The 24,386-nt window shown below is 40.6% G+C and overlaps 3 protein-coding genes across 3 annotated transcripts in view; all 3 read left to right on the forward strand.

Annotated features, from left to right (window-relative positions):
• The window catches only part of LOC121844388 (gastrula zinc finger protein XlCGF17.1-like), a 46,355-nt gene that overhangs the window by 7,024 nt on the left and 14,945 nt on the right, over positions 1-24,386 (forward strand). The window lies entirely within an intron of this gene.
• On the forward strand, positions 1,798-22,964 carry LOC121844387 (gastrula zinc finger protein XlCGF17.1-like). The gene is made up of 2 exons (XM_042314415.1): positions 1,798-2,270; positions 20,641-22,964. Exons 1-2 carry the CDS (start codon positions 2,168-2,170, stop codon positions 21,555-21,557), a joined length of 1,020 nt encoding a protein of 339 aa, XP_042170349.1. The 5' UTR covers positions 1,798-2,167; the 3' UTR covers positions 21,558-22,964.
• On the forward strand, positions 5,610-8,908 carry LOC112239017 (zinc finger protein OZF-like; the record flags this gene model as incomplete). The annotated part of the gene is made up of 1 exon (XM_042314418.1): positions 5,610-8,908. A coding segment is annotated over one exon (1,347 nt), but the record flags the coding sequence as incomplete, so codon positions are not given.

The following is a 24,386-nucleotide window of genomic DNA, read 5'->3' on the forward strand; positions in this document are numbered from 1 at the left end:
GTGCGGGCCAGTCAAGTTCTTCCACACCGATCTCAACTAACCATTTCTGGAAACAGGAAAGGGCCTTCCACAAAACTGTTGCCACAAAGTTGGAAGAACAGAATCATCTATAATGCCATTGTATGCTGTAGCATTAAGATGTCCCTTCACTGGAACTAAGGGGCCTAGCTCAAACCATGAAAAACAGCCCCAGACCATTATTCATCCTCCACCAAAATGTACAGTTGGCACTCTGCATTGGGGCAGGTAGCGTTTGTCCCTCGGACTGTAGATGGTGAACCCGTGATTCATCACTCCAGAGAATGCATTTCCACTGCTCCACAGTCCAATAGTTAGCTTTACACCACTCCAGCCGACGATTGGCATTTGTGCATGAGGATGCCAAGAGTGTGCAAAGCTGTCATCAAGGCAAAGTGTGGCTACTTTGAAGAATGTAAAATAAATACATATATTTTAATGATTTTAACACTTTCTGGGTTACTACATGGTTCCATATGTGTTATTTCAGAGTGTTGATGTCTTAACTATTATTCTACAATGTAGAACATAGTACAAATAAAGTAAACCCCTTGAATGAGTAGGTGTGTCCAAACTTTTGACTGGTACTGTATGTGTATAAAACAATATACTTCAGCACACAATAACAAAAATAAACATATTTAATCAAAGCAATCACATTCAACTACATAGAGGTCATTAATCAATAATGTAAACTGCCTGAGTGGCACCAGCACATCTAGCTGCAGCGAACTCTGCAAATTGTTCCACAAATTATGGGCAAAAAAACAAAACGCAGATTTTCCCAAATATGTGGAGACTGAAGGGATCGCTAGTGTTATCCATTCCTGAGAACGGGTTTGGTAACTTATGATTCTTAACTTAATTAAGTTACATTTGAAGGGAGTTTCTGTAAAATTGCTTGGAAATAAATAAAAGAGAATGCAGCTCTCTTCTTACAGACAGAGAGAGTTTTCATACATTTTTACACAGACTACAATGATGAGTCCTAACATTGTCCTCTGTGATAAAACGTATTGCGGAATGGTAGACTTCGTGTCAACGCAAATGGTCCAGGTGGCCATTTGATGAATTGTTCAGCAAACTTATGGCTTGGGGGTAGAAGCTGTTAAGGAGCCTTTTGGACCTAGACTTGGCGCTAGGGTACCGCTTGCGGTGCGGTAGCAGTGAGCCAATTACAAATAGTACATAGTGCTGCCTAAAACAAACTGCAACCATGTACTATATGTTTAGTCATTTATGCATTTATGTGAATTTGGGAAACCTACTATAGGTTAAGTTCACTTACATTGTGTAGCCTAGTTATATATACAGTGTGAACGTTGTCTAATGTTAATGAATGTTTTGTTGTCAATGTTTAGCTACCTGATCTATTGAAATTAGATAATTGAACAATAAAAAATATGATATATTTTTAGAGAATAAAGGAAGTGACAGAACTGTCAAGACTAACTTTTGTGTCCGTTTCTCTTTATTACTACTTGCCGACTCAGATTAAGTCTGAGGCCTGTAGTGGAACATTGCATAATTAGTCATGCTATCCCGTGTTTTACTGCTTAAAGAATAGTCTCTTGTTATATGCTAGTGTTTTTTCTAATCTGATACAAACTTGTCTTTGTGTGACTTTGTCACAAGACTGGGCGTATAGCTATGATCCATTAGGTACGTCCGCAGCATCTGACATCCCGTGGGTTTACTGTCTACAGGAAGTCACATGTATGGGAACTTGCAGAAAGAAGCACATTATAGTGTTTGCTGTTGGGAATACAGTTAGACGGTGGAGACCTCGGGCTATCAACCTCGTTATCTTAAATCTGCACAGACAAGTAATTGCCTTTTACACACTATGTGCCACGTCTACTAAAATGATGTACTTCTCTATAAAACCGGAGACCCGTCACTGTTCGTTGGGCCTTAACTGCACAACTGTTGAAGTGCATAGTTGACTGCTCCAAATTAGCTAATCTTATAATAAAGTGTTGTTTGAAAGAATCTGCAGTCTCTCTTATAGAATTTCTCTGACAAGCCAGCAACATCGAGAGTGAGGATAAGCCCAGCCTGCCTCTCTCCTTCCACACCAAGTCCAAACCTACAGTTACTGGGTCCTGATTGTGACAGAGGAGCCCAGTTTGCACTGCAGGATCCAGAGATGGCATCAGTGAAGCTGGAAGACTGCAGTCAAACACTGGAGCTGAATGTCAACATTAAAGATGAAGAAGAGGAGGAGAAGATTGGGAAATCTGTTTCTAATGGTAAGAGCAGGTTCTATCTAACTAAGTTTGTATAATTCATTCCAACTTTCCACTGTACATAAAAAGTTACAGTATAACTGTTTCGTGATGAAATGTTTCAATGAGAAGGTAGATGTTGGTCACGTGTAGCCCAGTTGTGGGTTCGATTCCCACAGGGGACCAGTGCGGAAAAAAATATTAAAATGTATGCACTCACTACTGTTCTGCTAAATGACTCATGTCAATTTGCAATACGTTAGGAGATACAGAACATTGCTTTCTTAATGTAATCTGTCACATTATTATGTAGTTTACGGTAGTCTCCCAGTCACGTGGTGTTTGTTTACAAGCACACAAAGAGAAGAGACCGTAGCCTTGTGAGTCAGTTACTGTTGTGCAGCATATAAAATACCTGTAGTCAACTTGTGCACTAGGAAATAGATAAATCACATCGCGTTCATCATTTCGCCCGTTAGATATCTTTTATAATGAAGATGTTTCATTATGAAGCTTACGGGTACTAGTTTCCCAAAACAACGGTTTGAGTCAGTCACATGTGTTTGTTTACAATAAAGCACAATTACCAAAATGTGTGCTTCGTGAGATGAGTCTCCTGCAGCTCAATTTAAGTGCGGTGACCAACTTGTATGAAATTCACTACTAATGTTTGGAAGAGTACTGGCCACCCCTCTGAGTCTAGCTCCTCTCTAGGTTTCTTCCTAGCTTCCTGCCTTCTAGGGAGTTTTTTCCTAGCCACTGTGCTTCTACATCTGCACTGATTGTTCTTTGGGGTTTTAGTCTGGGTTCCTGTAAAGCACTTTGTGACAACTGCTGATGTTAAAATGTCTTATTTGGCATGTACAGAGTGTGCAAAACAGTAAGAACACTTTCCTAATACTGAGTTAGTTCACAGTTCTGAAACACATCAGTGTGCTGTTGAGGTGGCGCCTTTTCCTAGACAATGTTGCTATGTGTATAATAGCAAAGTTAACCAGCATATCGGTATTGAGAACAGAGTGGCGGAGGCAGCAGGATGAGGAGATGAGAAGACAGTCCTTGCCTTATTGTCTAATAGAAGTGAGAGAGGAAACCCCAACTTAAATTGCTATTATAATCATAACTATTAATTGTGCCTGGCTTTATAAATCTTCCATATATATCTGTAGAAATAAGACAGATCCTGCTTGTGTTGCCTGTTTGTTTAATAGCCTACTGATTCCGTGAGCACCAAGCCTCACGCAACATGTCGGAAAAACAATGTAACAAATTCTTCTATTTTTAATCTTTGCTATGCTTTAATAAATGCTTAATGTTTTCATTAAACCAGCCTCTCTGGTATTATTGATCATTAATGTAATGTTCTATACACTGTTCCAAATGGTCAGAATATTAATATTAAAACCCCTCCTTTTTCTGGATCTCCATCTTGTTATAATTATTATTATGATCATCATTATAATAATAGGTAATGCCATTATCATTAGTAGGCTTAGTATAGCAGCCTTGTATAACCATCATCCAGCTTGAGGCCTAAGAGCGCATTTGGTTTAGTCTTAACACCTTAACTTACTGAAGATGACATTTCAATACTTGTGTAGGCTGCTGTATCAATCAGTCATTCGTCCATGTCATCACACAGCATACCAGTCATTCATGATTTAAAATGCAATCAAGCATTTTAGTTTTTAAAGTAAAATTTAAGTGAGCCTTGAATAATTCGCGTAAACAATAAAAAGCTGTTCTGTTTTTGAAAATTGCATTCACAAATGAATGCGACAGTTTTTAGTCTTTGCTGTAAAACAGATGCTCTGGTATACTTATAATTAGTGTTGTTTACATTGTTCCAAACAGTCAGATGATTTTTGTAATCTACCTGTTTGGAACACACAATATGCACTCAGTGTTTGCTCCTTACCTTCTTTTTCTAGATCTTCAGTATTTTCCACAACTAGTCACATTTATTCCACACATCTGACTTCCCCTTTACCTCCTGAGCAACCAGTAAACATTCTCCTGTTTCGAGTTTGTCACGTCATCTACAACCATTTTGCTGTTACAGTGTTCTGAGTTTGTTATAACCAATTTAATGATGTGATTATGATATGCTATAGGTCCTGCCCTATTGGTCACGTGCATGCAATGTATACATGTCTCACAAAGAAAGGCGAGGGAATAGAGAATGTTTTCCAAACAAATGAGGGATTTCAGCAACATAACTTTTCAGTCAGAAATGGCTGTAATTATGTTGCAGCTTCAGCACAATGGACAGTGTGATGAACACTGTTGATGTTCTGTGGTGGTCGCTGCAGCAGGGAAGAGAGAGACAACAGCTGCTAGTCATTTTGTTTTGTAAGTCTGAGCACAATCGCATCAAATGCACATTTAAAATTTTAAGCCAATCGATTGGTGGGAAGAACAGATTACTATTGGTGTCAGGGACAGCTCTAATGGACTGTACAATGTTTTGAAAGTGTTCCACTGGGAGTCTGGCCCATGTGGACTAAATTTTTTACATTTATTTAACCTTTATTTAACCAGGTAGGCTAGTTGAGAACAAGTTCTCATTTACAACTGCGACCTGCCCAAGATAAAGCATAGCAGTGTGAACAGACAGCAACACAGAGTTACACATGGAGTAAACAAGAAACAAGTCAATAACACAGTATAATTTTTTTTTTTTAAGAATCTATATACATTGTGTGCAAAAGGCATGAGGAGGTAGGCGAATAATGACAATTTAGCAGATTAACACTGGAGTGATAAATGATTAGATGGTCATGTACAGGTAGAGATATTGGTGTGCAAAAGAGCAGAAAAGTAAATAAATAAAAACAGTATGGGGATGAGGTAGGTAAATTGGGTGGGCTATTTACAGATGGACTATGTACAGCTGCAGCGATCGGTTAGCTGCTCAGATAGCAGATGTTTGAAGTTTAATTCTGCTTGAAAAAGCAGGCGTTTTTGCTTCCCACAGTAGTGTCAAGTTAGCTGGATGTCCTTTGGGTGGTGGACCATTCTTTATACATAAGGGAAACTGTTCAGTGTGAAAAACCCAGCAGCATTGCAGTTCTTGACACAAACCGGTGGACCTGACACCTATTACCACACCCCGTTCAAAGACTCTTCAATCATTTGTCTTGCTGATTCACCCTCTGAATGGCACACATACACAATCCATGTCTAAATTATCTCAAGATTTAAAAAATCATTCTTTAACCTGTCTACACCCCTTCATCTACAGTGATTTAATAAGTGACATCAATAAGGGATTATAGCTTTCACCTGGTCAGTCTATGTCATGGAAGTAGCAGGTGTTCATAATATTTTGTATAATCACTGTTTATCACACTGACTTTTAATTCTGATGCTGTTCATACAGGTAACATTGAGACATTCCCTACATCCAGAGAGCAACAGCAGGAAGATCACAGACCTAAGAGGTCTCACCAATGCCCACATTGTAAGAAGATTTTCCCAATTCTTTCAAAGCTAAAAATACACCTAAAAATACACACAGGAGAGAAGTCGTACTCCTGCTCTGACTGTGGGTTGAGATTCTCTCAACAGAGCAGCTTAAAAACACACCAACGTATACACACAGGAGAGAAACCTTACTCCTGCTCATACTGTGGGTGGAGATTCTCTCAACGAAGCCACTTAAAATCACACCAACGCATACACACAGGAGAGAAGCCTTACTCTTGCTCTGACTGTGGAAAATGCTTCACAACATCATCTGACCTAACAGTTCACCAGAGAACACACACAGGAGAGAAGCCTTTTTCCTGCTCTGACTGTGGGGGGAGATTCTCTCGACGGAGCAGTTTAAAAATACACCAACATATACACACAGGAGAGAAGCCTTACTTCTGCTCTGACTGTGGGAAAAGTTTCTCCCTATTGGATACTTTAAAAGCACATGAACGTGTACATACAGGAGAAAAGCCTTTTTCCTGCTCTGACTGTGGGAAGAGTTTTTCTCAACGGAGCAACTTAAAAATACACCAACGTTTACATACAGGTGAAAAGCCTTACTCCTGTTCGGACTGTGGAAAATGTTTCACACAATTTGATACGTTAAAATGTCACCAGCGTATACATACAGGAGAGAAGCCTTACTCCTGCTCTAAATGTGGGAAGAGTTTCTCTCTACAGAGCAGCGTAAAATCACACCAACATATACACACAGGAGACAAGCCTTACTCTTGCTCTGACTGTGGTAAATACTTCCCAACATCATCTGCGCTAAATGTTCATCAGAGAACACACACCGGAGAGAGGCTTTCCTTCTGTTCTGACTGTGGAAAGAGTTTCTCTCAACACAGCAGCTTAAAGGAACACCAACGTTTACACACAGGAGAGAAGCCTTACTCCTGCTCTGACTGTGGGAAGAATTTCACTCGACACAGCAGCTTAAAGAATCACCAACGTATACACACAGGAGAGAAGCCTTATCCCTGCTCTGAATGTGGAAAGAGTTTCACAACATCAAGTGCTCTGACAGTTCATCAGAGAGTGCACACAGGAGAGAAACCTTACTCCTGCTCTGACTGTGGGGGGAGTTACTCTCGACTGGGAAACTTACAAACACACCATCGTATACATTCGGGAGAGAAGCCGTACTCCTGTTCTGACTGTGGGAAATGCTTCACAACATCAAGTGCTCTGAAAGTTCATCAGAGAGTGCACACAGGAGATAATCCTTAATCCTGCTCTGACTGTGGGGCGAGATTCTCTCAACAGAGCAATTTAAGCACACCAACGGATACAAACGAGTGAAGCCTTTTGCAGATTAAAAACATTTTTTGCTGGATTGACAATGGACCCCTGTTTAAAGTAACCTCCCTTTTTGGTAACAAAAGGAGAGAAGCTTCATCAGTTCTCTCGGACCAGCTATGATTAAAGTCACTCCATCACTTAATTCTCATCTCATAAAATAATTGGTAACATTGAATTGGATCAAATGAAGAAAGTGTAGAACACTCTATTGTAATCCTATAGTTTCTCACTGTGAGAGAACAATGCAGAGGAAAGGGAGTGTTCTAGAATGTTAGCCTCTCTTTACTGATCAGTGTGCACCTTGTCAGTTTTGGTGTGTTTTGTTAGCTTCTACTGTAAAGATATTGAGATTACCTTGGGTTTGCCCTTAGCGTTGAATATACTGCTTCCGTCTGAAGTCGTCTGTGGGACTGAGATAGTAGACACAACATGTATCAGATAGAGATGGTGTGATCCGTTTTCTCCATTCATTTGGGTGGATTATTTTTTTTACTACTAAGGGACTGTATGTTATTTATAAAATGAGGGATACCTGGAGCAAATTGTATCTCTGAAATAATAATGTATGCCCCTCCCTTCACTAAAATATATTTTTCCCCGACCCTCTCTGAACACTTGGGGAAAAACAAGTGACTCTCCCCTATACCCAAAATTATAATTAAAATATAAAGTGGATAGCAGAGAACATGCCTATTGTTTACCCTCACTCCTAGAACAGACCAGAGCCTTAGATATGCAGTTTTAGAAACAGTTCTTCATTTTCTAAGCGTCACATGTCAAAGGTTGTGGATTCCCAGAACACTGTGTACGAGGTTGGGGTGAAAATATATCTATTATAATATAAGCACTGCATGAATCTCATCTTATTTCCATTAAAAAAATGCCTTTTAGAAACTCATTTCATGCAATTCTACATCATTTTACACGACTGGAGACAATCCAAATATTTGTTTTTATACCAGAACAGTGCATGATAATTAATGAGGCATACTACAGCACCAAAGAGCTTTTGATTTCTATACACGGCTATTGTTCAAAAATATTCTACAACGGGTTGGTCAAAACAAGCTTTGTGATTGGTTGAGACATGTTCTAAGCCATTCTAAAAACACTGTTTGGCACAGATGATGCAAAAATGGGAATCTTGTTTCCTGTTCTGTCTGACAGATCCCTGCTCATCCACTGGCCCATCAGCCCAGCCAGCCAATTCATTAACTTGATCTCCACTGTAAAAGACATCTAGACATTATTTCCCCTTGCTTTTTTGTTTGCATCAGTGTTGTACAAACGTTGCTGTCTTTCTCTCAACATTTGCAACATTGTTTCAATATTGAAATTCTATATGCACTATCCTATTGAGAATGAACGTGTCAGGACGAGACTGACATCTTGTCTCAGCCAGTTGAAATCATGAATCTGCATAATCTTTGTGGATATATACAAAGAAATGTCCATTTAAAACCAGGTCAAATGAAATTAAAAGCAGTTACTTTGCTGTTATTCTAGCTGCATGGTTTGATGTGACTGTTAATAGTAGTTGGCTAGCTAGCAGGCAAGGGATAAGAGTGCTGCCAGACAGCATGACAACGGAACATTTAGAACTGATGGATTCTATTAAATGTAACATGTTTCAAGTTAAACTGTAGTTAGTGTGTATCCTGTTTAGTGAATGATTACTGTGAGGATTAATGGAGTTTAGGACATGAAACTGTGTGTATGCTAATTTAGAAATGTTGACCCAATCAGAGAAGAGGAAATTGCCTCGGATCAGAGAGCAGGGTCAGGCCCAGAACAGAAGATGGACGGGTTGGGATTCTGACATCTGGCTAAACAAATCAAATCAAATCAAATTTATTTATATAGCCCTTCGTACATCAGCTGATATCTCAAAGTGCTGTACAGAAACCCAGCCTAAAACCCCAAACAGCAAGCAATGCAGGTGTAGAAGCACACCAAAACTGACAAGGTGAATACTGATCAGTAAAGTAAAGAGAGGCTAATGTTCTATAATGCTCCCTTTCCTCTGCACAGTTCAATCACAGTGAGAACCAATAGGATTACAGTAGATTGTGCTACAATTTATTGAGAATTAAGTGATAGAATGATTTTAATCTTAGCCAGTCAGAAAACAGATGGGGATTCTCACATTTATATGTTGGTGTCCTTTTAAGTTGTTCTGCTGAGAAAAACTCTTCCCACAGTCAGAACAGGAGTAGGGCTTCTCTCCAGTGTTGACTGTTGAACTGTCAGATCCCTTGATATTTTGCAGCTCTTCCCACAGTCAGAGCAGGGATACAGATTCTCTCTTGTGTGTATTTTTAGCTTTGATAGTGTTAAAAAGAAAAATGCTATTGCAGCCTCTTTGCAATAAGGAATTGAGACCAAAAGCTCAAGAGAAGTTTAAGAGAGTGTTTAATACCAATGATACAGTCAGCTGAGTGCATGCATTTAGAAAGCTCACAACACATTTTATACTCTCCCCTTATAGGCGTCACCTCCCCAGCTATACATTTTATGGCCCCAATGAGTTTCCCTCTTTTCCCCTGTGGAATGTCCATGGTCCTCTCTTTGTTTAAAAGGGAAAGGGAGCATTATAGAACATTAGCCTCTCTTTACTGATCAGTGTTCACCTTGTCAGTTTTGGTGTGTTTTGTTCACTTCTACTGTAAAGATATTGATATGACCTTGGATTTGCCTTTAGGGTTGAATATCCTCTGTGAGGCTGGTTGACTGGGTGGTAGTGCTTCCCTCTGCAGTTTTCTGTGGTAATGAGCTAGCAGACACTACATGTATCAGATAGAGATGGTGTGATTATCAGTTATTACCATTAGTTTGGGGGGGAACATTTTTTACTACATAATCTGTACATCAATTGTTGTGGAATGATCAGAATTAGTTGGGTAACATAGATAAGATGTGTTATTTTCATGATATGCTTATGAGTTATTTCTCATAAGAATGTATTTTGTTGTACTATAGTGGTGGCCATTGGCAGTTATCTGTTCTATGTCAGGACTAAGTTGCATGGGCCACAGAGAGGGGAGAGGTCAAGGGGTCATCATGTGTAAACATATCTTTTCGGTGTGGCAGTGACTCCCTACTTTTCTCATGGGAAAGGAGGGTGGCAGTGTCTGGAATCATTCTATGCTCCCTCTTTGTTGACCTATAGGGTCACTCTCCTCTCCATGAGTTTGTCCTCTGATTGGTTGTATTTAGAATTGGTTCTATCTAAATGACAATTTGATATATATCATAGGGTGGGGGTAATGTCTTGGTACCATTTTGTACCAAGGACGAGATAAGAGCTTTGTTTAGGAGACCAAACTGAACGATAATTTATAGCCCACTCTGTCTGACTAGGGGATATTCTCTCTGAAGTAAGGTTTTTTCTTTGTGTAAGTTCTAAGACCTGTGTTTTGTCATGTCGTCTAGGAGGGGGTGGATCTTTGCTATAAAGGATCCCATTTGCCATTTTGTGGGGCACTCTCAACTTTTCATTAGAGATACTGAACTGTTGAAAGTCAAAATGCTATTGCAAAAGCTTAATTATTATTAAAGGTGAAGATTAAGCATAACTCTGACTCGTGTGTGATTTGCTCTCTCATCAGTTGGTAATTAAGGAAATTTCCACGACACAAAAAACAAAAGTACATGGGTGCGTCACCTGAGTGGGTTGATTCACTGATGTGGTCATCCTGTCTGGGTTGGCGCCCCCCCTTGGGTTGTGCCATGGCGGAGATCTTTGTGGGCTATACTCAGCCTTGTCTCAGGATGGTAAGTTGGTGGTTGAAGATATCCCTCTAGTGGTGTGGGGGCTGTGCTTTGGCAAAGTGGGTGGGGTTATATCCTTCCTGTTTGGCCCTGTCCGGGGGTGTCCTCGGATGGGCCACAGTGTCTCCTGACCCCTCCTGTCTCAGCCTCCAGTATTTATGCTGCAGTAGTTTATGTGTCGGGGGGCTAGGGTCAGTTTGTTATATCTGGAGTACTTCTCCTGTCCTATTCGGTGTCCTGTGTGAATCTAAGTGTGCGTTCTCTAATTCTCTCCTTCTCTCTTTCTTTCTCTCTCTCGGAGGACCTGAGCCCTAGGACCATGCTCCAGGACTACCTGACATGATGACTCCTTGCTGTCCCCAGTCCACCTGACCGTGCTGCTGCTCCAGTTTCAACTGTTCTGCCTTATTATTATTATACGACCATACTGGTCATTTATGAACATTTGAACATCTTGGCCATGTTCTGTTATAATCTCTACCCGGAACAGCCAGAAGAGGACTGGCCACCCCACATAGCCTGGTTCCTCTCTAGGTTTCTTCCTAGGTTTTGGCCTTTCTAGGGAGTTTTTCCTAGCCACCGTGCTTCTACACCTGCATTGCTTGCTGTTTGGGGTTTTAGGCTGGGTTTCTGTACAGCACTTTGAGATATCAGCTGATGTACGAAGGGCTATATAAATACATTTGATTTGATTTTGATTTGATTACATTTTATTGCTCCATTGAAGCCGGCTTAATCGATCTTCCCATGAAAAATACAGTTTGTACATGAATTTGTACTGGTCAAACTAGTTCTCTTGTATAATGAATTACAAAAAATATATATTTTAAGTGAAATATTTAGTGTTTATCTGAAGCTGAACAAGACAGGAAGATTAAATGAGCATCACAACGCTAAATCTGACCTATTCTCTAACATGTTTTGTCAGCATAAGCATCTGTGAGACCTTTAATTTAATTAGGCAGGTCAGTTAAGAACAAATTCTTATTTACAATGATGACCTACACTGGCCAAACCCGACGGTGTTGGGCCAATTGTGCACCCCCCTATGGGACTCCCAATCATGCCTGGTTGTGATACAGCATAGATTTGAACCAGGGTGTCTGTAGTGATGCCTCTAGCACTGAGATGCTGTGCCTTAGACCACAGTGCCATTCGGGAGCCCTGCTAGAGAACTGTAATTGATCTACTGAATCATCATAGTTTTGGGGGGTTATCTTTACAGTAAATGTAATGCTTTTGTTTAATTCAAGGCATTCAAAATAATATATATCTGTATTTATCTACTCAGTACATGTCACACATTGGGACAAGCCAAGTTGCACGTCACCAATATTCTCTACATCAAATCAAGGATGACTGTTTAACAGTCTTATGGCCTGGAGATAGAAGTGCTTTCATTCTCTTGGTCCCAGCTTTGATGCCCCTGCACTGTCTCCGCCTGATAGATGGTAGCAGGGGGAACAGGCCGTGTCTCTGGTGGCTGAGGTTCTTGATGATCTTCTTGGCCTTCCAATCATCTACAATGCATATGTAATGGGTTGAAAAACGTAGACACTAAAACAGACAACGCTTTAGTTTTTTTAAACCAAGGTTTATTTGTCAAGCTAATCAATCTCACTTACAGTCTACATGCTTTAGCAATAGTTAGTCCATCAGTCCAATAGATGTCGCTGTTGCACTGTGGTAGTGGGGGGGGGGCGGAAGTTCCGGTAGACGCACACTATTCTTTCGAGTGAAGAGAAAGCCAGAACTGCTGTCCTTTTTTCTTGTTACCACAGGTACGTAATAGCACTTTTAAACGGTCTAATATTGAAATAACGCCATGACATGTTAGATAACAAACCAATCAAGGTATTATAACGTTTGGGAAAGGTTTTGTGTAAAGCCGAGTGAGTGATGAACGTGATTTTTAAAAAAGCACACGGCGCGGGGTCCACAACACGTTCATTTGTTAGGCTTTGCAGGTTCGTTAGCTCAGTGGGTTTCGCCTCGGGATGTTCAGAACAAAAACATTTTGGAAATTTACAGATAGAAATCCTCTGAATATAACTGACATGATTCATTAGAATCAGAGGAATGTTTGTTCAACATAATACATTTCTATCTGATGTGGCCAACATCTCCGTCCTCCAGCTGGACATAGGCCTGATGTCCGCCTGTCCCTACCTATGTGAAGCTAGCCACAATAGAGGCATGTGTGGTTCACACTCAAAATAAAAATCCCTCTTAAAGCGATAAACTGATACAAAATAGTGAAATCATGTCATATTTGGACAAAATAACGCAGAACATGGTTGGATTATTATTTATTTACAATGAATTACAATAACGAATTATTTTGAAAATAAACTGAAATCCTACTGTGGCGGTATTAGACCACATCATTGTATTGGGGACATTCTTATATGACTTTATGAAACGAGTTGGATTGTGCACCCATGAAACAGGTGACACCAACAGAAAACTATTATCAACAGTTTACACAAATATTAGCTTCTTAGCTCTTATTGCAGGACTTTGACTGTGAAACATCACCTTCCCAGTCAGTCTATTGCAGGGTTACTCCTGATAAAGTTGGGTAGCTGATGGGCGTTTTCAGCGCTTAAATAGACAACATGATTAGTCACAGGAACCAGGACTAATAAAGTCAATACAACTGGCTGTTTTACAAACGCTAGGCCTTCCACATGGATGGACATTCATAAAATATAGTTATAGGCCGACATTGTAGGATACACCCCAGTAAGCACGGACCGACGTCGACGTCTTTTGAATGTCTTTTTTTGACTTGGCCCAAACATCAAACCTGACCAGATCTGAACCAATCACTCAGACCTCATTAGGCAGGTTTCCATTGACCAAGATGTATTCGACCAAAGTTCAACGGGTGGATTTTTTTTGTCAAAGTTTATTTATTCCGACAATTGAGGATAGAAACGGTGTGTTTTGAATAAATGATGATTGCTGCATACGCGGTGCGTCATTACGTCCAGCTTTTTTTTATCCACACAAGATGGTTAAATGGAAATACACCCGAGCAGGAAATTGTTGGATTTATTTTCTATTTAAACTTTTTCTAAATGGCGACAAAAAAAATCACTGGACAAGTTATTGGAAACATAGCTAATTTCACAAGATTTGAAAGCACTACAGCAGAGTACACGAAAGTAAAGCTTAATTCAGTACAGTAGAGTACAACAGTACAGAGTACAGTATAAAGTATTGTACTTTACTCTTAATGTTCTCCATTGGGGCTGGACGATATGGACCAAAAAATCATACAGCTTTATCTTGAGTTTTCAAACTTCTGGGTGATTCACCATAAATATCTCAGTTTAGATTCTAGGTGATTCACCATAAATATCTCAGTTTAGATTCTAGGTGATTCACCATAAATATCTCAGTTTAGATTCTAGGTGATTCACCATAAATATCTCTAGGTGTTTAGTTTAGATTCTCTGATTAAATGAGCCTTGTACAATTCACCATAAATATCTCAGTTTAGATTCTAGGTGATTCACCATAAATATCTAATGAATTTAGGGCTTGTGAAGTTTATTCGAGTGCTAAATATCTCAAGCCTTCACAATTAAAGGTTGAAACCATAACACCCACTAATCATTTAATTATTTTATCAAAATAGTTTAACCTTCTTTGTTGTTGTTGCAATAATCACTGATCTGGATTTCAATTCTGTCTATGAAAATGACCCTTTGTTAAAAAGTACTAACTTATTGTAGCCGGCATTAGTCTATAGAAAATGAACACAGGTCTGTCTCATCAACAGTCTCTCAAGCCCACGTGCTAGTGATTAGCCAGCTAATCTTCATATAACAAGTTTAGTCAACTTGGATCTATTTGCTAACAAGGTTGAACAGTTGAATTGTTATGAACACACCCTTCTTTCTGTCTCCAACTGTTTGAAAGCATGTTAGCCTGTCCACTTTGTTCAGATGTTAAAATCCAGTGGCCAACCTTGTTTATGCTTATTGCACATGTATAAAACAGACTAGAGAGCTATTATAATAGTATTTGGCTAAAATACTGCTTGTAGTACTAATATTAGCATTCATTTTCCAGAATAAATGTTCATTGATACTCTGGTTTTAGTAGTGTAACTCTGCTCTCAATCTGAGACATAAAAAGGGTATTGATAGAAAAGGTAACTTCTCCTCTATTACAGTAAAATAATGTCTCAATGTGTTTTGGTGTCCATATGAGCCCTTCTTTTGGACCAAACCACAAATGTAAATAGCTAGTTAAAACCGCTTGCCAGAGAGGAACATGTGGTGATCTTTCAAATTTGCTGGTGTGAGAGGCAAGGGGAGGTGCTTGGTGTGTGTATATCATAGAGGAAAAGGCCAATGCTTTTCTATTGGCTTGCCAGAGAGGCAAGGGGAGGGGCTTGGTGTGTGTATGTCATAGAGGAAAAGGCCAATGCTTTTCTATTGGCTTGCCAGAGAGGCAAGGGGAGGGGCTTGGTGTGTGTATATCATAGAGGAAAAGGCCAATGCTTTTCTATGAGCTTGTTTTGGACCTAAGCTTGTCCCCTGCCTTTCCACGTTTGGGATAACGATTCCCATTGTTAGGTTGGAGACAGAGAGGAAGAGACAGACTCCACCTCTATGTAACCCATTTTAGGATGGGTCTGCATCATCCATAGAAATGGAGAGACAGACTCCACCTCTATGTAACCTGTTTTAGTATGGGTCTGCGTCATCCATAGAAATGGAGAGAAGACTCCACCTCTATGTAACCTGTTTTAGCATGGGTCTGCGTCATCCATAGAAATGGAGAGAAGACTCCACCTCTATGTAACCCGTTTTAGGATGGACATTGCCATTGAGGGCTTCTACCATTTTAAAGTAGTCAACTGTGTGGGGATTCTTATGGGTTAGGAGCAATCAGCCAATTATCAGAGCATTGCCTTCTTCAAATTGGGTGCTATGGTTTGTAAATGTTTTTAACCCCGGCATCTAGATTATTCAGGAAAATCGTGAATAGTGCTGCCTAAAACAACTGCAACCTTGTACTAAATGGTTTTGGAGTCATGTATGTGAATTCAGGAAATCTACTATAGGTTATGTACACTAATGTTGTGTAATTTAAGGTGTGCACTTTGTCTAATGGGAAATTAATAAATGGTTTGTTGTCAATGTTTAGCGACCTGATCTAATATATTTTTAGAGAATAAAGTGCCAGATCTGTCAAGACTAACTTTTGTGTCCATGTCTCTTTATTACTACAGGCCGACTCAGATTAAGTCTGAGGCCAGTAACGTCAACAGTGAGGACAAACCCAACCTGCCTCTCCTTCCACACTGAGTCCAAACCTACAGTCACTGGGTCCTGATTGTGACAGTGGAGCCCAGTTTGTACTGCAGGATCCAGAGATGGCATCAGTGAAGCTGGAAGACTGCAGTCAAACACTGAAGCTGAATGTCATCATTAAAGATGAAGAAGAGGAGGAGAAGATTGGTAAGAGCAGGTTCTATCTATAAATTTGACCTTAAGTTATGACCCAGTCTATTGATAGGTTGAATTCTGTAATTCTGACAACACATCCCTGAACAACTGGGTTATCTGGAGTGTTCAGAGTGTAGACTAAAGAAGTGAAGTTGACAAACTGCCGGTCTTTTAAAGCTCTATGAAATGAGTCTGTGTAGTTTCTAACCCTTGTGATAGTGAGATGAGGATGATATGAAATGAGTCTGTGTGGACTAATCCATTGCCTGCCCGAGTGGACTAGTCTGTTGCCTGCCCGAGTGGACTAGTCCGTTGCCTGCCCGAGTGGACTAGTCTGTTGCCTGCCCGAGTGGACTAGTCTGTTGCCTGCCCGAGTGGACTAGTCTGTTGCCTGCCCCCTGTTGCCTGAGTGGACTAGTCTGTTGCCTGCCCGAGTGGACTAGTCTGTTGCCTGCCCGAGTGGACTAGTCTGTTGCCTGCCCGAGTGGACTAGTCTGTTGCCTGCCCGAGTGGACTAGTCTGTTGCCTGCCCGAGTGGACTAGTCTGTTGCCTGCCCGACTAGTGGACTAGTCTGTTGCCTGCCCGGGTGGACTAGTCTGTTGCCCGCCCGAGTGGACTAGTCTGTTGCCCGCCCGACCAGTGGACTGGACCAGTCTGTTTGCCCGCCCGGGTGGACCAGTCTGTTGCCCGCCCGCCCGGGTGGACCAGTCTGTGCCCGCCCGGGTGCCCGCCCGCCCGGGTGGACCAGTCTGTTGCCCGCCCGCCCGGGTGGACCAGTCTGTTGCCCGCCCGCCCGGGTGGACCAGTCTGTTGCCCGCCCGCCCGGGTGGACCAGTCTGTTGCCCGCCCGCCCGGGTGGACCAGTCTGTTGCCCGCCCGCCCGGGTGGACCAGTCTGTTGCCTGCCCGTCCGGGTGGACCAGTCCCCTGCCCGTCCGGGTGGACCAGTCCATTGCAGAGGGGATGGCACACCACTATCACCAGTAATACATTTAGCCTACCGTTAATTCCCATAATTTCTAATCTACAATGTTTGTTTGGTTACGGTAATGCATTCAATATATTATTATTAGTCTTACCATTGTCATTGTAGGAGTGGACACATTGTTTGTAGAGTGTACAACCTAGGCTACACTTGTGAGAAAAGTTTTGGTGTATTTCATTCCATTTACGAGTCGTCAATTTATTCACTGTCTTTTGGTTAGAGTGCTCCTGTCAATGTTGAGTAAGGACACACACCTGATTACGCATAGAAGTAGGCCTATAGGCTAGCTGACCTGATTACACATAGAAGTAGGCCTATAGGCTAGCTGGCCTGATTACACATAGAAGTAGGCCTATAGGCTAGCTGGCCTCTGTGCAAATGTAGGCCTATAAATGTGCCCATTTGTGGATCTGAAACTATTTCTGATTGTCTTCACTCACCGTCACTGTGGAGTTTCTCAAGTAAAAAAATGTTCAGTTCAAACAGCCAGTAAGCAAAGTCTGTTTCTACATCCATTGAGAATGACAATAGTTCCTCAACGTAGCCTATTTGAAAAATATTTCCAGTTCTCTCCCTTTTGATAACCACCCAAACTGTCATGCTCTGATCCGGTGGAAACGTCATAAAATAGGCCTACCTAATTACTTCTTATCCCTTGCGCAAAATAGCCTACAGCTGTTTGTCTGGAGCTCTCTGGCATGGGAAACTCTAAGGGCCCAAAATATTTTATACAATGTTGCAAGTTTGCTAGCACAGGCCAGACCAAATTAATAGTTAATACAATGTTTCAAGTTTCTTGCAGACAGGCCATGTGTAGCCAATTTGATTCATAGGATATCTATTTTCATCGGGGTATGTTCTACCTGCAGGCTACGATGTTTTTATTTGTTGGCTTTATGTAAGCTAGTTTTGACAATGGCAATAGAAGTTACTTTTAGATTTGTATCATTTTAATTTAAATATATATACACTGCTCAAAAAATAAAGGGAACACTTAAACAACACAATGTAACTCCAAGTCAATCACACTTCTGTGAAATCAAACTGTTAGTTAGATTATTTGTTGGTTATTACTGCATTGTCGGAACTAGAAGCACAAGCATTTCGCTACACTCGCATTAACATCTGCTAACCATGTGTATGTGACAAATAAAATTTGATTTGATTTGAAACTGTCCACTTAGGAAGCAACACTGATTGACAATAAATTTCACATGCTGTTGTGCAAATGGAATAGACAACAGGTGGAAATTATAGGCAATTAGCAAGACACCCCCAATAAAGGAGTGGTTCTGCAGGTGGTGACCAGACCACTTCTCAGTTCCTATACTTCCTGGCTGATGTTTTGGTCACTTTTTAATGCTGGCGGTGCTTTCGCTCTAGTGGTAGCATGAGACGGAGTCTACAACCCACACAAGTGGCTCAGGTAGTGCAGCTCATCCAGGATGGCACATCAATGCGAGCTGTGGCAAGAAGGTTTGCTGTGTCTGTCAGCGTAGTGTCCAGAGCATGGAGGCGCTACCAGGAGACAGGCCAGTACATCAGGAGACGTGGAGGAGGCCGTAGGAGGGCAACAACCCAGCAGCAGGACCGCTACCTCCGCCTTGGTGCAAGGAGGAGCAGGAAGAGCACTGCCAGAGCCCTGCAAAATGATCTCCAGCAGGCCACAAATGTGCATGTGTCTCCTCAAACGGTCAGAAACAGACTCCATGAGGGTGGTATGAGGGCCCGACATCCACAGGTGGGGGTTGTGCTTACAGCCCAACACCGTGCAGGACGTTTGACATTTGCCAGAGAACACCAAGATTGGCAAATTCGCCACTGGCGCCCTGTGCTCTTCACAGATGAAAGCAGGTTCACACTGAGCACATGTGACAAACGTGACAGTCTGGAGACGCCGTGGAGAACGTTCTGCTGCCTGCAACATCCTTCAGAATAACCGGTTTGGCGGTGGGTCAGTCATGGTGTGGGGTGGCATTTCTTTGGGGGGCCGCACAGACCTCCATGTGCTCGCCAGAGGTACCCTGACTGCCATTAGGTACCGAGATGAGATCCTCAGACCCCTTGTGAGACCATATGCTGGTGCGGTTGGCCCTGGGTTCCTCATAATGCAAGACAATGCTAGACCTCATGTGGCTGGAGTGTGTCAGCAGTTCCTGCAAGAGGAAGGCATTGATGCTATGGACTGGCCCGCCCGTTCCCCAGACCTGAATCAAATTGAGCACATCTGGGACATCATGTCTCGCTCCATCCACTCCATTGCACCACAGACTGTCCAGGAGTTGGCGGATGCTTTAGTCCGGGTCTGGGAGGAGATCCCTCAGGAGAACATCCGCCACCTCATCAGGAGCATGCCCAGGCGTTGTAGGCAGGTCATACGGGCAAGTGGAGGCCACACACACTACTGAGCCTCATTTTTACTTGTTTTAAGGACATTAGGACATCAAAGTTGGATCAGCCTGGAGTGTGATTTTCCACTTTAATTTTGAGTGTGACTCCAAATCCAGACCTCCATGGGTTGATATATTTGATTTCCATTGATCATTTTTGTGTGATTTTGTTGTCAGCACATTCAACTATGTAAAGAAAAAAGTATTTAATACGAATATATATATATACACTGCTCAAAAAATAAAGGGAACACTAAAATAATTCTGAATGAATTGGATACCACGAAAAATACCCCTTTACCCAACCAAGGTTACCAAGGCAACCTTGGTTAGCGCGCACTGTGCCCGGCCCGCCACAGGAGTCACTGGTGCGCAAGGATTTCCCTACCGGCCAAACCCTCCAAACCCGGACGACGCTAGGCCAATTGTGCGTCGCCCCACGGACCTCCCAGTCGCGGCCGGTTACGACAGTGCCTGGGCGCGAACCCAGAGTCTCTGGTGGCACAGCTGGCGCTGCAGTACAGCGCCCTTAACCACTGCGCCACCCGGGAGGCCTCATTTAGACATAATTATGATTAACCACATGACATTGATTTGAGATATAAAGACTTTATTATAAATGATATGAAAATCATAACGCAGCAGCGGGAGGAGGAGAGTCGAGAACAGATGTATTTTATTCTGGTTACGCCATATTGATCTCTGGATCCCTCGTGAGTATTTTGTGTGTCTTCATTTTTAAATCGCAGTGCTTAAAGCATCAGACAAGCTCAGTAGCCTACATATAGTTGATTTTATTCAAACACATATATATGGAAAAATACATGTTTTAAAATGTAAACATTCGATTGGCCGAAAGAAAAGACTCGTTTGACCAGCATAAAAAAAATTGTCGGGACAGCCCTAATAGCTTTATTCCCTGTATTGTACAGCCTACTGTTGTGAAGTCATATGTATATCACACCAACTGACTGGTTCTTCTGATGTTGTTCACACAGGAGACCATGTTGAGACATTCTCTACATCCAGAGAGCAACAGCAGGAAGGTCACAGAGCTAAGAGGTCTCACCACTGCCCACATTGTGAGGAGATATTCCCAATTCTATCAAAGCTAAAAAAACACCTTAAAATACACACAGGAGAGAATCTGTATCCCTGTACTGACTGTGGGAAGAGATTCACGACATCAAGGTCTCTGACAGTTCATCAGAGAATACACACAGGAGAGAAGCCTTACTCCTGCTCTGACTGCGGAAAGAGTTTCTCTCGAATGGGCAACTTAAAAACACATGAACGTATACATACAGGAGTGAAACCTTACCCCTGCTCTGTCTGTGGAATGTGTTTCTCTAGACTAGGTGACTTAAAAACACATGAACGTATACATACTGGAGTGAAGCCTTACTCCTGCTCTGATTGTGACAAGAGTTTCTCTCGACTGGGCCACTTAAAAACACATGAACGTATACATACAGGAGTGAAACCTTACTTCTGCTCTGACTGTGGAAATAGTTTCTCTCGACTGGGAAACTTAAAAACACACAAACGTATACATACAGGAGTGAAGCCTTACTCCTGCTCGTACTGTGGAAAGAGTTTCTCTCGACTGGGTGACTTAAAAACACATGAACGTATACATACAGGAGTGAATTCTTACTCCTGCTCTGAATGTGGAAAGAGTTTCACTCGACTGGGCCACTTAAAAACACATGAACGTATACATACAGGAGTGAAGCCTTACTCCTGCTTTGACTGTGGAAAGAGTTTCTCTCGACTGGAAAACTTAAGAAGACATGAACGTATACATACAGGAGAGAAGCCTTACTCCTGCTCTGATTGTGTAAAATGCTTCACAACATCAACTGACCTAAAAGTTCATCAGAGAACACACACAGGAGAGAAGCCTTACCACTGATCTGACTTACAGCTGAGCTAAAAGGGTCATCGATGAACACACACAGAAGAGAAGCCTTACTTCTGCTCTTAATGTGGCAAGAGTTTCTCCAGATTGGGCAATGAAAAGACACAAAAACTGATACACACTTGAGAGAAGCCTTATCACTGCACTGACAGTGAGAGGAGATTCTACAGATTGGGCCATTTAAAGACACCATTGTATACATAAAGGACAGAGTCCTTGTCAGTTCTCTCAGACCAGCTGAGATTAGTCACTCAATCACTTAATTTTAATTTCATAAAATAATTGACCCTCTTGTCCTCAGAACACCCTCAATTCATCGGGGCATAGACTGGCCAAGGGGGAAATATTAGGAATGTGTTCCTAATGTTTGTGCAGTCAGTGTATATCAGATAAAGATGGTGTGATCAGTTTTTAGCTTTAGTTTGGGTGGATTATTTTATATTACTAAACAACTTTTGTCTAATGATTAACAGGCTATGAATTGACTACTTGTGTTTATGAAATGTACTACTTGTATTATTTTTGTCATTGATGATGAATGTATTTGAATAACTGTGTTGGCATTAATTGATCTGGCGGCAGGTAGCCTAGCGGTTAAGAGTGTTGGGCCAGTAACTGAAAAGTTGATGGTTTGAATCCCGAGCCGACTAGGTGAAAAATCTGTCATTGTGCCCTTGAGCAAGGCAATTAACTCTTATTTGTCCTGTAAGTCGCTCTGGATAAAAACATCTGCTGAATGACAACATGTAATGAAAAATAATGTTTGTACATGAATTCGTGCTGGGAAACTACTTTTTTCTCATGTGTATAATAAAATAAAATGTTTTTAGTGAAATACAACATTACTGCTTTGTTTATCCTGGCCAGAGGGACAGGACCATAGTAGGCTAGACCAGCTAAGTTAGTGTTAACGTTAGTTAGCAGGCAAGTATCAAGGCAGAGTTGCTAATGTTAGCCTAGAGAAAATAGTTTGCGACATTAACAGAAACTAATAATTCATATATCAACCTTATCAAATTACAAACGTTTTCAAAAATGTTGTTGCTTACAATTATCCTCGTGTCCTTGTTACCGTCTTGAGGAACAAATGTCGGGTGAATGACTTGCTTTTTCTGCTTCTCCCAGTTTTGAGGCACGACGGTTATAAATTGTAATAAATTCCGTTGTGAAATTGTAAACTAATTATTTGAAATTACAGGTTTTTACATTTACATTTAGTTATTATTATTGTTTTACATTTTACAATTACATTTTTCAGTCATTCTGTCTATATCAGAACATCTAACAATATATTCGGTTTTTTAACATTTTAAATCAATATATTTTATTGTATTATGTATATTATATTGTGTATATCATTTCGGAGCAAGGCACCTATTAAAGAGTTGGAGTTTCGTTGGATATTGAGGTTCATCGTCTTGAGCAGAAGATTCCTGGAGTGGTTGGAGCACTAAACCGTGTAGTAGATGGATAGAAGGAAGAAAGTCAATCAGTTTTACTGTTTGAAGAATGGTATCTGCCAACTACCGAGGTAAAGTTGGTTTTATATTCACACATTCTGACATTCAACAGATATTCGCCAAAAGCCATTTGAAATTGTAAAAATCAATAACTAATTAATTGATTGTCATAAAAATATAAAAATAGATATGGTTTATTCTATAAATGCTTAGCATACTTTACAACCTTTGTTTTGACTAAAAAAATCCTGTTTTGATTTGATTTGATGAAAATATATAAAATCTTATCTTATGCAATTTAAAGCTGTATAAATCAAATAACTAATTCCCCCTTTATCACAGAATGATCGAAAGAGATATGATTCATTCTATAAATATCTATCGTCTTTGTTCAACCTTTGTGTTGAATACAAATTCCAGTTTAGATTTGATCGAAATATATAAAATATATAAGATGCCATTATTGTAATGTTTTATACGTTTTGTATAAATGCTAATGTGTGCCTTTTTTACTATACGATTTTTATTTGCTGCATACTCAACTATGATGATGAACACCTCGGTTATGTGTGCTTCTATCAGGGTTGTGGTCATATGCATGTCATTTAAAGTCAATTTAGCAAAAATCCAATTCAATTTGAAAATGTTCCTAATTGCAAAAGCATGTAACAGAATTCGGGTATTCCAGAACTGTAATTTACATGTAAATAAACATAACCCTGTTTTATGTTTTTAATACTGATGATAGAATGCTCTGTGTGCCAGAGATGGTACCATTTAGCTTGTCTGGGGATGACAAAGGACTTCAACAAAGCCAAAATATAAAAGTATTGTAAGGGGCCTCTTTGCTGTTAAATTAGAGACATATAAATAAATGATTGTTAACTACTTTAAAAGGTGGAACTGTTGCACTAAAAATACAAACATTGATTTGACATACAGTTTAAGATGGTAAACATTGATTTGACATACAGTTTAAGATGGTAAACATTGATTTGGCATACAATTTAAGATGGTAAACATTGATTTGACACACACTTTAAGATTGTAAACATTGATTTGACATTCAGTTTAAGATGGTAAACATTGATTTGACATACAGTTTAAGATGGTAAACATTGATTTGACATACAATTTAAGATTGTAAACATTGATTTGACATTCAGTTTAAGATGGTAAACATTGATTTGGCACAGTTTAAGATGGTAAACATTGATTTGACATACAATTTAAGATTGTAAACATTGATTTGACATACAATTTAAGATTAAACATTGATTTGACATTCAGTTTAAGATGGTAAACATTTGATTTGACATTTGACACAGTTTAAGATGGTAAACATTGATTTGGCACAGTTTAA

Source organism: Oncorhynchus tshawytscha, unplaced genomic scaffold (genome assembly GCF_018296145.1).
Source record: "Oncorhynchus tshawytscha isolate Ot180627B unplaced genomic scaffold, Otsh_v2.0 Un_contig_5960_pilon_pilon, whole genome shotgun sequence".
Classification (NCBI taxonomy): Eukaryota; Metazoa; Chordata; class Actinopteri; order Salmoniformes; family Salmonidae; genus Oncorhynchus; species Oncorhynchus tshawytscha.

Bases quoted from the DNA above. Each gene is read 5' to 3' on its own strand.
- LOC121844387 (XM_042314415.1), top strand. From the start codon at position 2,168: ATGGCATCAGTGAAGCTGGAAGACTGCAGTCAAACACTGGAGCTGAAT. The intron at 2,271-20,640 runs GTAAGAGCAGGT...TTGTTCACACAG, and splicing joins TGGGAAATCTGTTTCTAATG to GAGACCATGTTGAGACATTC.